The sequence below is a fragment of the Anoplopoma fimbria genome, chromosome 22 (assembly GCF_027596085.1).
Source record: "Anoplopoma fimbria isolate UVic2021 breed Golden Eagle Sablefish chromosome 22, Afim_UVic_2022, whole genome shotgun sequence".
NCBI lineage: Eukaryota > Metazoa > Chordata > Actinopteri > Perciformes > Anoplopomatidae > Anoplopoma > Anoplopoma fimbria.
The window spans coordinates 6,274,939-6,288,621 of NC_072470.1; the positions used below are offsets into that span (position 1 = coordinate 6,274,939).

The window sequence follows — 13,683 nt, forward strand, 5'->3', positions numbered from 1 at the left end:
TCTTCAAGTTTTATCTCATTCAAATAAAAGTTGAAGACAACATCACATCAGACAGATATCGTTCCATTGTGCTCGACCACCGAGTGAGGCCTTCACTCACTCTTCATGTGGTGAAGAGGAATTTTACACTAATATAAAACAATAAAAATAACATTGCAGAGACAGATGCCCTCCTGGACACGTATAAACATTTGGAATATAAACAATAAAAAACAGATATTAAACGTAAGTCATTGAATGTTTTTGTGCAGGAATTCGTCATTGGTCGTATTTTCAGTTCCTTATTTGTTCTCAATGAGTCTTCTTGGACAGTATAACCTGCGTAAAACTGATTTTCATAACACATTACACTCCCGTATCCATTCTCCCAGTCACTCCTCAGTCATGCATCCGTTCATCCATCATCTGCGGTGTGTTTGTACGATCCAAATGCCTCTTATTTGTCATTAATTTACCATAAAGCGAGCAAAGACAGTTCAGCAGAGAGCGAGAAACTACCACAAGGCACCTAATGTAAAGCAGCTAAAAGTATCTATAGCAGCAACAAGGCTTTGGTTCAGAGAAGTACTATGAAACGCAGAGTAGAAAACATCGTTTCTGCTCCGTCTCACAATGATAGATGGACAGATGGATGGCCGAGAAGATTCAGAGGGGGGGGACACAGGAGAGGATGGTCAGGCGGGTGGAGGCGGCTCTCACAGAGGTAGGATAACTCCCACATCAGCATCACTTCACCACAGGGAGAATATGAGAGAGAGACCGAAAGAGAGAGAGAGAGACAGCTAGAAAGAAAAACAGAGACGTTAAATGTTGAGGCGGGAAAGTGTGAGACAAAATTTGGAGCAGATCCTTTTCAAGGTAGATCATCTCATTAGACTCTTGTAGATATTTATGCACTCTTTGGATGAAGAAAGTTCAATTTTCCATCTTATCTGTATCTACCTCTATACATAGTTTGGGAAATATGCTTATTTGCTTTCCATCAAACAATCAGATAAGAAGATCAATACAACTATCACGTATGTTCAGTAAATAGGAAGCCAGAGCGAGTTGTTTCCTCCCGTTTCCAGGCTTTATGCTAAGCTAAGCTAACCAGAGTTCATACTGTGTTCTCATCAACAAATGTCTGTATTTCAAATGAACAAATCTCAGAAAAACTGTGCATTCATTTAATAAGGACGCGTTTTGCATGTTAATTTTTAAGGTGCATTTGAGGAAAGTGAAGGCTAGTAAGGTAAAATAGTATGAAATAAAAAAATAAAGCTCTCAAAGCGTGACAAGACATGCACCCCATGTTTTTACCATCAAATTTAGAGAGCTGTATTTTTAAAGTTTCCTTAAGGACGTGAACTAACTTTCATATTCATTCTCCTGGCCACTTTCATTTAGTGTTTTTCAGAACCAAGAGTGTGTACATTGACCAATGGATCACACTCTTCACCTAGCACTACAGTAAATCCATCAGTCCATGTCTAAAGGGCGCCATATTGTATTTTTGTTTCTTTGGTAAAAGGTCTCTGTGGAAGATAATGTTGTATTTACAAGTTGACATTAAGGCGTTGAGGAACAGTCAGCCATTACTACCAATTCTAAGCCATAACAGACACATTTAGGAAGAAGGTCTACAGTTAAAGTGCTTTAAGGACAATACGACTGAAAGGGATCATTTAGGGATGAATGCAACACACGCTGACACAACTGCTAGCTAACACACATCTCTTCCACTAGACTACCTACAGGGGAGTTTGAAAGCTTAAGTGTTGGATCTGCAGCTACAGTTGGTCTTTTTTTCTTTAAGACATAATACACTGACTATTAAAACAGGAAAAAGACCAACTCAGATCCGCTTCTCCAACACTTAGGCGTCACTGCTCTACTAACAGCCCTCCTTACAATTGTTGTAGCGAGTCCTAGGGAGTATTTCGGGACAATATGTTTGCACACAGGCAACACCAGTTAGTCCTGAAACGAGGCAGAACAAGACAGAAAGAGAGAGAGAGATGGAAGGAATGAAGAAAAAAGGAAATGTTTGGTCAGAGAAAGCTCGCGCTGGCTAAAGCACTGTTACTGTCTTCATCAGCAGCACAATCACAACACGTCTTTAAAAAGTCACATAAATCCTTTAAATTGGAGTAAAGTACGCTTCAGCTGCCAGCTATCGAAGGCAGGCAGGTGTAAAGGGCCAGTGCACATGTTTTCTGTGATTTAACGAAGCGCTGGAGTCTGTTTCCGTTGTGACATCAGTACGCTGAGCCCTTAGCGCGTTGTGGCGGCGAGCAAGGCCCTGCAGATGGAGTCCTTCTCAGAGCCGTCCCATAATGCTTTGTGCCATACTTGGCTGCTGACTTTGGAGCAGTTGTGAAAGGTCACTTTCATTGTAACCCCTCAGAGACGGATTAACTGCTATTAGCATCATAGTCAGATATTCGACTCCAGGTAGATAAATAAATTAGTTTCAGTTACTTTTAGGGTAACTTTACTTTCCAGTGATCTGGACTAATTAAATTACTCCTTTGTTGAGGTAAACTCCAAATGGATGTTAATGTATCTGATATCAGAACAGAAGAATAGAAAAAACACCAGACAGAAATAAACTAGACCGAGGTCTCTGGCCCCGCCCCGCTGTAGGCGTGGCCCTGCTTCGCGTAGCGGGAGCCATCGGCGAATCGGAGGAGAGGGGTGAAGGTGCTGTAGTCTGGCGTTCTCTGCCAGCGTGTGAACATAGTTTTCTTGTTAAAGGGTTCAGACCTTCGAGGGTTCGGGACGTTCCTTTGGTTGCCCGAGCCTCTCCGGTGGCTGCCAGCCTTGGACGGGGCGTGGAGAGACGCCAGGGGGGTGAACTCGGACAGCTGGCCCTTGTAGAGTTTATCAGCATTCTGTGTGTGAAGAGGAAGGAAAAGGAGACACAAAGTGAAATCAGAGAAAAATACAAGTTAACTGTTCTGAGGGCCGATGGAGGAGATACATGGACAAGACATTGTTATCCCAGCTGGCCAGAAATCAAACCGTACATACATTTGTGTACGTTTGGTCTTCTAGTTTTTAATGGTTTGGGCTTGGCCTTTATTCAAATGAATGAAAATCTTAGTATCAAATTATATTTTTGGCGATATGATATGTTTTAAACTAGGACATGTCAAAATTTATGCCACAAAGAAAACAGGTTTTTCCCAGTTTTGTGTGGAAGAATTTGATATTGATGAAGAACAGCAGCATCAGCATGTCGAGAACATCACTATTTACTATATCAAGTTATTTTTCTGGCTGCTTCAGAAATTAACTGAGCCAAAACCCAGTTTATTTCAGGTTTAACTCTTCTTACGCTACAGCAGATATTTTGGAGAAGAGATTAAAGCAGGAGCTTCATGTGAAAGGAGGTTATGGCTGGAGGGACAAAGACCAAATGAGCTACTGCAAAAAAACAAAACACTTTCCTCTGTCAGTAACCTGAACCTGCGTCAGAAGACAATTCAATTATTTATATGATTTCATTAATAAAGTACTGTATTGCCGTTAATCTAATTGGCCAGCTGTGATGATAATATCCTGTCCATCCTGTTCAGACACAATGCAGCCAGAGCAAATGAAGTACACATACAATAACGAGTATGATAAATACTGTAACGCCATACAGCAGCATAAAAGGAGGCAAACAGAACCATGCAAATGGAAACATAACGGATAAACATGCATGAATGTTCAGTCCAATTGTGTGTTGAGACCTCTGGCTCTGCAGCGAGGCGGAAATGTGTCACAAGAGGGGGCCAGAGCTCCACGTAAAGAACGACCCAAAAGGATGCGAGCGCTTTAGAGATACCTGGAGGATTACTGGATCAGTGAACTTGTAAGACCCTCTCACACACTCACACTATCCCCGTGTGTTAGTCAGGTACAACTCTCAAATCTGTGAAACAGCACACCACGGCAAAGTGAGCCCCATCAATGCAGGATGTTAACGTCACCCACCATTACCAGTGCACACACACACACACACACACACAGTAGCAGGGTGTGTGTTTTACCGTGCTGAAGCCCTCTAGGCTTCTGTGACAGCTATTCCATCTAGTAAGGAGACAGAGCTCTTGTAGGTCAGGGCCATCTGAGACCCTCTATCATCCTTCACACGCTGTGGACACACACGCGCGAAAACACACACGCATACAATCAAAGACAAACACATTAAGGGTCTACTTCATTACAACACAAACAGTCTTACGTCATCACTTGCATGCAATCAGACTGTTTGACAAAAAGAGTCACTTTCATGCAAAACAGCAGCAGTGAGAAAGTAACAGGATACAAGAAAAAAAAGGAAAAAATGGAGAGGAAGAGGGATGGTGCACAGGTGTCAGACAGGAGGAAAGGCAGAGGGTCACCTCAGGGAGGGCTGGGTTAGAAACTGATTCTGCTGGAAGTCTGAGACAGCATAAAGATGGTGGAGGGCTCGGAGGTGAGGCAGCGACGCTTAATCTGCCACGGAGGAGAACCAGAGGGAGGAGGAGAGGACGAAGGGAGGAACCAGGAAGTCAGAGGGGAGAGGGAGGAGGGAAGAGGGAGAGTTAAAGCTCTGAAGATCTTTTCAAAATGCCACATGAAAGGTTTGAGGAGGCTGGTTATTAGCTCTCAACAACCACAGTTATGAGGAAAGAGTAAGAGAAAGAGAAGAAGAATAGAAGGTTGTTCAGGTCAAAGTTCTCAAACCTCACTGCAAACAGATTGAAAACAAATACATGTACGAGGCTACACATCTATGTCTTTACAGCAAACCAAGGTTTGGTAGAAATTATAATATGTTTTAGAGTGTTTTGAGTCTTTTTCTTTTATTAAGAAGTAAAGGAGCACTGCACACAGACAGAGGGGCTTACTGACTTACATCCAACAGAGTAGGGACGTAGCCAAAGCCAGCATACATCTGCTGACCCATAGTAACCAGTTAGGCATTTCACACAGACACACACAGTTAATTAACAGTATTATACGTGTGTCTAAAAAGCTTTAAACAGATCTACTTTCAGTGTCGCAAACGTCTAGTTTTTACAAATCTGCTGAATTGTTTTATGAAACACGACAAGCAGAGGGCGCTGTTTTACTTGTGCGCTGAAAGAAAAATCGGATTAGTAATTATTCCCCAAATAATCTAATTAATTTGACAAATAGATATTTAGATTAAAAAAACACTTTTATTCAATCATGGATGCAATTCTAGGAACTTTCTCATCAGATGGTTGACGGTAAATATGTACGTGTAAGCACCCACCTGTATGCGTTCAGTCGTGGTGGGCCACAGAGCCCTCCAGATGACTTTCTTCAACACATCTGGCAGCAGACTGGCTGTGATCAGGAGGATTATGCTGAGCCAGGCCGGACCGCTGGACAACATCTGCATGAACACATAGTACATCCTCTGGTAGTTGAGGAAGGGCCTAGAGGAGAGGACGCAGAAAAGGAAGAAAATAAATAGATTTTAGTCTGTTACATTAAATCACGCCCACATTATCTTAAGAGTTCAACGGAAATTTAAAAACAGTTTTATTTTGAAGCATACCAGATGATTCCTCCCCACAGCAAAGAGAAGACCACAAAGAAAATCAGCGAGCCCCAGATGACAAAATGGTTGATCCAGGTCCAGTAATGAGTATCTAGAGCCAGCTGCAGGAGAGAGGGGAGAGCTGAGAGAGCAAACCTTCCACCTGTCAAACGTCCTAGCTCACTTTAATGATACCAGCGAGGCTTAAGACTGAATGTGTGTGTGTGTGTGTGTGTGTGTGTGTGTGTTTACCTTGAATGTGACGGTGAAGACCAGCACAGTGAAGACCAGCGTCCCAAATGTCCAGTTTCCAAACATCTGCAGAGGCAAACGACAGATGCTGTTAGCGAGGCTGATCTCTGTTTTTGATCATTTAAATGATATTTGGATTCACTCAGGTCATTTGAGGTCACTCTACAAGACTAGTGTCGATATGGTAGACAGAGAAAAACTAAAGTGGAGTTATTCAATAAAGAATCAATCAATCAAACAGATGGCAGGGTGCTCAGACGGCAACATTCAGGTGAAGAATAGGTTGTCAGATGCCTGATGGGTAGGAAACAGGTGAGGTGAGGTGAGGTGACTGAGAAGAAGTGATGTGCATGTCTGGAGGATCTTGTTAAAAAAAAAAATATGTTTAGTAATGTAAAGTTGAAACTTTGCAATGTGGCCTCTCTACTTGAAATTGTGCGTATTACTTTTCTGGGAAGCTCAGACAGTGAAAGAGCAATATAAAAATCTATTTCAGCTGAAGAGAGAAGGATCTAAAAGGCTCTCTGCTCTTTATGACTGAAGGCTACAGGGTTTATGGGAAATGTGGTTTTAATTATTAATAACATCGCTCACAATGGTAATGACATAAGAGAGATACTACTGCTTGCAGTCAGCTTTACAGTAATTATAAGAGGGTGTTTTGAAAGAATAGGATTAAGATGATTACAGTCTCAGGATAAAAAGCGTAAATGTTCTTTTGAACCAACGCTTAAATCAGAAATTTAGATTTTCTCCCTAGCTTAACTAAAGAAGCATGAATATATATAACATTTTCATTCCTTACTTTTGTTTACTTAAATGTCCTTCATCCGTGAGAAAGATTACAGATGTGATATGTGAATAAATTAAGTAAAAGGACAAGAAGAGATCAAAATGAAGCTTTTCAAAGGCCATCTGAATATGTGATGGTTGTGGTGTTGATGTGATAGTGATGAATGAAATGATGAAAGTTATGACTTATAACAGAGATTCTAAATTACTTTGTTACCTCAGACTGTTGTCACATTATAAGCTACCCAAAGTAACAAGTCATAACAATAAAACATATTTGGATTGCTAATATTTAAAGTAGAATTTCAGAGATATCATAAAAGTGAGGCCCTCGTCTGGTCCTGGACTTTTTTAACATGGAATCTGGGCTAAGTTTGTAAATCTGTGAATGAATAGTCAACACTTGATAATGGAGTTTGGTCATTCAACCAGAACCCTTCCAAAAAATGTTGCACCGAGTATCTCTAACATATAATCTACATTCACTGGTCACATGTCAGTGTTTTGTCTTTAACCTGCATCAACCAAACCACTTGGCACAACAGAACAACTTTTTCAACACTGATCTATGTATTGGAAGACTGTTTTTCATTGTTCTTGTGTTCTGCTTTGCATCTGTTGACGTACACAAATGCAATGAATTCCCTTTTTTACTTTCTATAAATATATAAAAAGCTGCTCCATCTCTGTTATTTCCCTACAAACAAGCCTATAAATAGTCCTGATGGCTCAGAGAGTAACCGCAAATGTGACAATGTTCTTCTGCTCTAAAGGGAGAATTAGATTAGAACGATGGCCAAATGTCTCAAATGTCATGTAATGGAAGTAGGAGTGCAACTCCTTTTCTACATTCAGTTATCTGCTGAAAACGTAACACACACACACACACACACACACACACGATGCACATAGAATGTAGAGCTTTCGATCACTATATTGACACCTGGACACATACGCATGGGTCACTACACAAACTCATACAGTGTCTACAGCAAGCACTAAAGCCTGGACATGAGATGAACGGTGAATGGATGACGAGAGGTTTAGTATCAGGTTGTGTGACGGGACCAAACAGGAAATTTGAAACTGAAACTATTGAGAGATGACAGAGAGACAGGGACAGGCTTACCATCTGTGTGTTGGTTGTCATTAGCTGAAGGGAGGAAAGAGAAGCAAAAAGAAAAAGCAACACAAAGGTAAGAGGAAGAGGAAAGAGGGAAGAGTAGAAGGCCAGAAGAAGAAAATCATAAGAAAATAAACAACAGTTTTGTGGCTGGAGAAGAATAAAAATTCAATGCGTAAAAACAAGTGAAACAAAGAAACTCAAAGCAGTCACTGTGAGAGTAACGCTGCTTCAAAATGAAAAGAAACAAATAAAGAAACAAAGAGGAAGATGGAAACCCGCCATGCTGTCGCTTCTTGGATGTGAATGGGAAAACGTCTATCAGCTATTAAAGTTCATACCAGCAGGTTTATAAGTCCACTAACACTGTTTTAATGTATAAGTTATGTTTTAATTTACTAACCTACAGGTAAGACCTCTTTAAGTTCTGTCTTGAAATAAGAACAAATAATAAAAATCTAAAAGCCGAAAATGAATATATCAGATGCTTTACATTAAAATATCCACTTTCATAGCAATTATGTGTGTTTCAGTAAATGCTGCAGTAAAAACACATTGAACCTGAATAAGCAAGAACAGTATTCTTGATTTATATGTATTGATAAACTTAAAACATGCTAAAAACACTGTAAAAGACAAATGACAAGCAGCAACTTAGATGTGATGGATGTATTTTGTGGAGAACTGCATCACAACAAATTATAATAAAAAACAAATATGTTCTATTAAATCATGAAGCCCACAATTTGATATAAATTAAAACTTCCAACATTTTTGGGTTTTTCTTACAAATTGTAAAAATGATGTCGTCATTAAGCATCCTGTAGATGTTCTCTAGTCCGAGACTGAATTAAAGGAGCTGTCTTTGACACGTGGATGTTACCTGTCCGTTGCTGGTGAAGGTGGTGTTGTCAAACAGGAAGTAGACCCCGAAGAACATCACGATGGCGTCGTACACACCCAGGATCGTCCAATATATAAAGATGCGCCACCGGAGCAGCGAGTTCTTAGCAATATCTCTGAGGACAAACACGAGATGACAATAATCAGTATGAATGACTCATGTTGACAAACTCACATTTTAATCAATACTACATTAGCTGCCTTTGGGAGGACCTTAACCAGAAATGACTGCAATCAAATATTTTAATTAGATTTGGCTTTCAAATGCAATAATTCATGGATACATCACTGCTATAGGCGCCTTATGAACACTGGAATACTAAATGACCTGATGTGCCCTGAGGAGTCTTGTTGTTTGCGACAAAAGACAATTTGGAGAGTCACACAATGACAAAAGGAAGAATTCAGACTGAGAAAATAATAGTAAAGTCAGGTCATGTGAAACCTCAAGTTTTCTATTTGGAAACTAAGTTAAAGTGGGAGGTTTTCAGCGCTCTGAGGCCTGCGATGTATTGAGAAAATGTCTCTTGTGAATGGCTGTAAAATCAATAGAAAATGTTTATGCTTTCAGCCTATTAGTCAAATGGATTTAGTGTACTCTCTTGCTTTTGAAAATACTTCAATCTTCTGCTATCACTTTGTACAAAAACAATACAACAGAGTGTTTTATGACTGAGAACCTCTGACATGTATTCATGTGATACTTTTATGCAAAAGTATCACATGAATACATGTGATACTTCATAAGCATGAGGTTAAAGTAAACACTGTGATCGTCACAGCATTCTGCAGCATTGTACAGGAAGTTTGCAGGTTAAGAAAAGAGCAGCAGGTAACAGTTTAACCTCACAAAAGGACTAGATAACTAGACTAACCTATAGAGAGATGGGTCCTTCTTCAGGATGTCCATGTTAATGTGCTGCTCAATGAGACTGTAGAGCAGAATGGGCAGCGAGGTGAAGCTGATGTTGTACAGAGTCAAGTATGCTGTATCGAACAGCGGCTGGGGAGACGGGCAGAGAGCATTATTCATTCAATTACTTCTTATGATTGTTTAATTTGTGTACTTATGTGTGAATGTTTTTCCCTACCTGTTGTGAGAAGCCACAGAAGAACTGGTAGAGGAACTGGGGGAAGATGAAACAGACATTCTGGGGGAAGAAAGAAAACAAATGAGAGAAGAAATGCAGTCGGTAGGTTATTAGTTGTCAAAGTGATTAAAAGTGTTTTTTGTTTGTTTCCTATTCTCGCTTAGATTAAACAATATGTAACTAAAATGATTATAGGAAGGATAAAATTCATGTAGTTTAACTTCCCTTTAGTCAAAAAAGACTGTAAAATAAAATAAATTAAGATAAATGGCTTTGCTTACTATTTTGCTGTAATTATTAGATTTAAATAATGCCTGTTGTAAGCATGAAGAGTCAAATTTTTGTATAATCTAAATGTAAACACATTATATAAACTGACAAACACACATGAAATGAACAGACGGACTACCTTGTAGAAGAAGTATTGCACGAGTTCAGAGATGCGTATGTAGTAATAGTGTCCGTGGACGAGCAGCATTTTCTTGAGGTGTTTGAACTTTGGGATGGCGTAGTCGCTGTTCCTCACTGCCTGACGACCCTCCTTACCCATGATGCCTTGAGACGCACATAAAGGATATATTGGACAGATGTACGGTGCAAAGTATCATGGCAATGAGCGAGGTTAAGGTGCAGGACGGACGAAAATGTGAGAGCACTAACCGATGCCAACGTGGGCCTCTAGGATCATGCTGACGTCGTTTGCTCCGTCTCCAACAGCCAGCGTGATCGGGTGCTCCTTGGAGGCTTTGATCATCTTCACAATCTAGAAACACGAGAAAAAAGAGATATCAGACCTTTTTTAGACGTCTGTGTCTAAAAGGAATACAGGCGCATTTATACACGGCGGTCCTTGTACCTGTGCTTTCTGGAGCGGCGCCATTCGACAGCAGAGCACGGCGCTGCAGTTGCGGCAGATTTCTAGGAAGATCTCTTTGTAGTTCCCTGAGTTGGAGTCCTCCTGGGCCGGCCTCAACACCGCAGAGAGGGTGGCTCCATCGATGATCAGACCGTAGTCAGTACAGTCACCTGATAAACTGGACAAACAGAAGACCTGTCAATTACATACATAGCTTCTTCACATTTTAAAGTATTTAAGAACTGGATTTTCACAGTTGACCCTCACCCAGAGAAGGAGTCCCGGGTCATGCCTCCGTGATGCCTCAGCACAGTCCTGCTCAGGTCAAACAGGACGTCGTGGAGGCTCTGCTCCTCGGTGCGTTTGGTGGTCAGCTCCAGGATCTGGGTGTTGCGGCGGAACAGCTTGCTGGCGTAGCAGGTTGCAGCCGCCGTCTCCATTTTATCACCGGTCAGCACCCACACCTTCATACCTGCCTTGTGGAGGGACTCAATGGTGTCTGCGGCTTTTTCCTGGAGCCTGGCGTGGAGGAAAGAAGGAAAAAACGGACAAAGAAAGAGAACATTTTAGTGATCTATCAGTATTCATTTTGAGATAAAATCCCTGCAACAACAGTTTAACAATTCTTGGATTATTTTCATTCTTTCAGCACGCAGAGAATAGAGAGAGTTAGTGCTTTGAAGTGCAGACATTTAGATCCAAAAAGTGCTAGCCTGGTGGTTATTATAGACTGGATTTCTATATAAAATGCAGCAAAATGTATCAGAGATCCTCCACCTGTCCTCCACAGCAGTGGCTCCCAGCAGTATCAGGTCTTTCTCGATGATGTCATAGGCCTCGGCCAGTCGTTTGTCTCGGTCCTGTAGTGCCAGCTTGGCCCCGTTCAGCAGGTGGCAAACCTCCTGGTACTGCTCGGGACTCAGAGGGCGATAGGCAACGCAGAGCGTCCTCAGACCCTCCTGGAGGAGAAGGGGGAGTCAAACAGGGTGAGAGTGGGATATCAAGGGAGAATCAATAGACACATTCACTTTTTTCTAAAGGGCTTCTTCTTACAGCTTACATTGCTTGAGTTTGGGCAAGTAAGTGTGAGGTGTGTGGGAAGCAACTTGTCTTTCTTTTTGAACCTCATCAGCACAACGCCCACATACTGAAGCTCTTTCTGTTAGCACTGAAACCTATGATTCATCTTTAGCAAGGTATTTATTAAATTCCCCTTAATGGGTAAACTGAACTAACTGAAACCTTATCCTCAGATACATTTACTCAGTTTCAATCAACCCGTTTTATTCATCAGCCCATTTTGGAACTATCGTGTAATTGCAGTTTACAGTTATTATTGTCAAACAGCTGACAGCCATGTGACCTTATGTCTATCAGAAGCCACACTGGATATTTAGTGGATAAATACAGAACAACTGTTTATTGAAAGTGGGTCATGCTCCACTGATCGACTTCCTGTGGTAACCATGGAAACGACGGTGGTCATGAACTATAGCTATGAAAACCACTGAAGTCATACAACCTTTAAAACTCTCACAAGATGAATTATGGGATTAATGTTCCAAAAGAAAAATACTTTTTTGAATCTATAGTAGTAAATTATAGTGTGTTTGTGTTTATGTGAGTATGTGAGTGTGTGTTTGTGTGTGTGTGTGTGTGTGTGTGTGTGTGTGTGTGTGTGTGTGTGTGTGTGTGTCTCACCACTGCGTTGTGCTCCACCCGAGCTCTGACCTGCTCCACCTTGCCTGATACAACCCTGGGGAAGATGGAGGAGTCTGCACCTTTACAGAACAGATAGAGCTCACCTGCTCACACACACACACACACACACACACACACACACACACACACACACACACACACACACACACACACACACACACACACACACACACACACACACACACACACACACACACACACACAGGCAAAAAAAGGAATGTGTGAGAAAGAAACCATACACATAATAATAATAAAGATGCATATGCACAGTTTGAAGTGTATTACCAGTGCTGGACCTCACAATGACGCTCATCCTCCGCCTGACTGAGTCGAATGTCAAAACCTCCAGCAGCTGAAACCTAGATTTTTTTTTTATAAAACACACAAACAACATCAAAACAATCCTGTAGTTACATTAAACTTGTCATAGTCATAAGATTGTCAGGATCGACTCAGAACAACCCTCAGTAAAATCTTATATGAACCTAAACACAGATGATCATCAGTTTGAAAGATGAAACCACATTCAGAGATACACAGTTTTCAGACGATAACAATGATCACTCATAGCTGGCCGTCGACTACTCCCACTTGTTGCAGTTGTAACAAAATATTACAATAATGCACATGCAGATAATCAACATCGTCCTCACCTCTCAATCTCATCCTCCCTGTTCAAGATCTCCATGTGACTGTCTTTCAGTCTTAGATAGGTGAAACCGAGTCTGAGGCACAAAGCAAATCACCATTATTAGAAATGGAGTAAATTAAATGAATGTGGGTTTGTAAAAAAAATGAGTCTGTGCTCCACCTCTTCATGCCCTCCACCAGCGCCACCTCGTCCGGAGATGAGGAGATGTAGAAGGAAGTGGACTTGCCCTGATGGATGCCCTGTTTGATCCCGTCCACCGTCTCCTCCTCCTTTACCTGCACCGTGTGGCACAAACACAGCGCCCGGAAAAACAGCTCCTCGTGCTCCTGTAGAGGACAGACGACACAGTGTTACCCTCACGCACACACACACACACACACACACACACACACACACACACACACACACACACACACACACACACACACACACACACACACACAAATACACACATCTGAGATTATGCTCACCCTCGCCCCGGGACCCGGAGATGTGTCAATCATGTCCATACTTGTTGCACCAGGCATCACCTAGCAAAAACACAAATGAAGGACATTTAAATAACAGAGGACATGTGTTTAAAATACAGTACAGTCACAAATACAACAAAAGAGTGATCAGAGTAAGAACATACAAATAAAAGCAGAGCCGAAAATGGAAAGTTTGTACGACAAGCAAAAAAAAAAAATAGGAATAATTGATAAAAGGTGACACATTTTCTATAACAGAATCCAGAATCTTAATAGGATTATTTCAAGCTTGTAT

General features: G+C 41.2%; 1 protein-coding gene across 2 annotated transcripts in view; it reads right to left on the minus strand.

Annotated features, from left to right (window-relative positions):
- Positions 1-260: 260 nt before the first annotated feature.
- atp11a (ATPase phospholipid transporting 11A) overlaps positions 261-13,683 on the minus strand; it is a 37,791-nt gene continuing 24,368 nt past the window's right edge. The window contains exons 14-31 of one of the 2 annotated variants that reach the window (XM_054623592.1): positions 13,389-13,448; positions 13,078-13,244; positions 12,920-12,991; positions 12,552-12,625; positions 12,246-12,349; positions 11,322-11,503; positions 10,812-11,063; positions 10,545-10,722; positions 10,349-10,451; positions 10,098-10,243; positions 9,689-9,748; positions 9,473-9,600; positions 8,578-8,713; positions 5,780-5,845; positions 5,546-5,649; positions 5,258-5,423; positions 4,023-4,126; positions 2,790-2,876 (exon numbers count right to left, since the gene is read on the minus strand). In XM_054623592.1, coding sequence (XP_054479567.1) covers positions 4,037-4,126; positions 5,258-5,423; positions 5,546-5,649; positions 5,780-5,845; positions 8,578-8,713; positions 9,473-9,600; positions 9,689-9,748; positions 10,098-10,243; positions 10,349-10,451; positions 10,545-10,722; positions 10,812-11,063; positions 11,322-11,503; positions 12,246-12,349; positions 12,552-12,625; positions 12,920-12,991; positions 13,078-13,244; positions 13,389-13,448 — 2,088 coding nt within the window. In that variant the 3' untranslated portion in view covers positions 2,790-2,876; positions 4,023-4,036. Of the gene's footprint in view, positions 2,877-4,022; positions 4,127-5,257; positions 5,424-5,545; positions 5,650-5,779; positions 5,846-8,577; positions 8,714-9,472; positions 9,601-9,688; positions 9,749-10,097; positions 10,244-10,348; positions 10,452-10,544; positions 10,723-10,811; positions 11,064-11,321; positions 11,504-12,245; positions 12,350-12,551; positions 12,626-12,919; positions 12,992-13,077; positions 13,245-13,388; positions 13,449-13,683 lie in introns of both variants that reach the window. The other variant, XM_054623591.1, reaches the window with a different exon arrangement.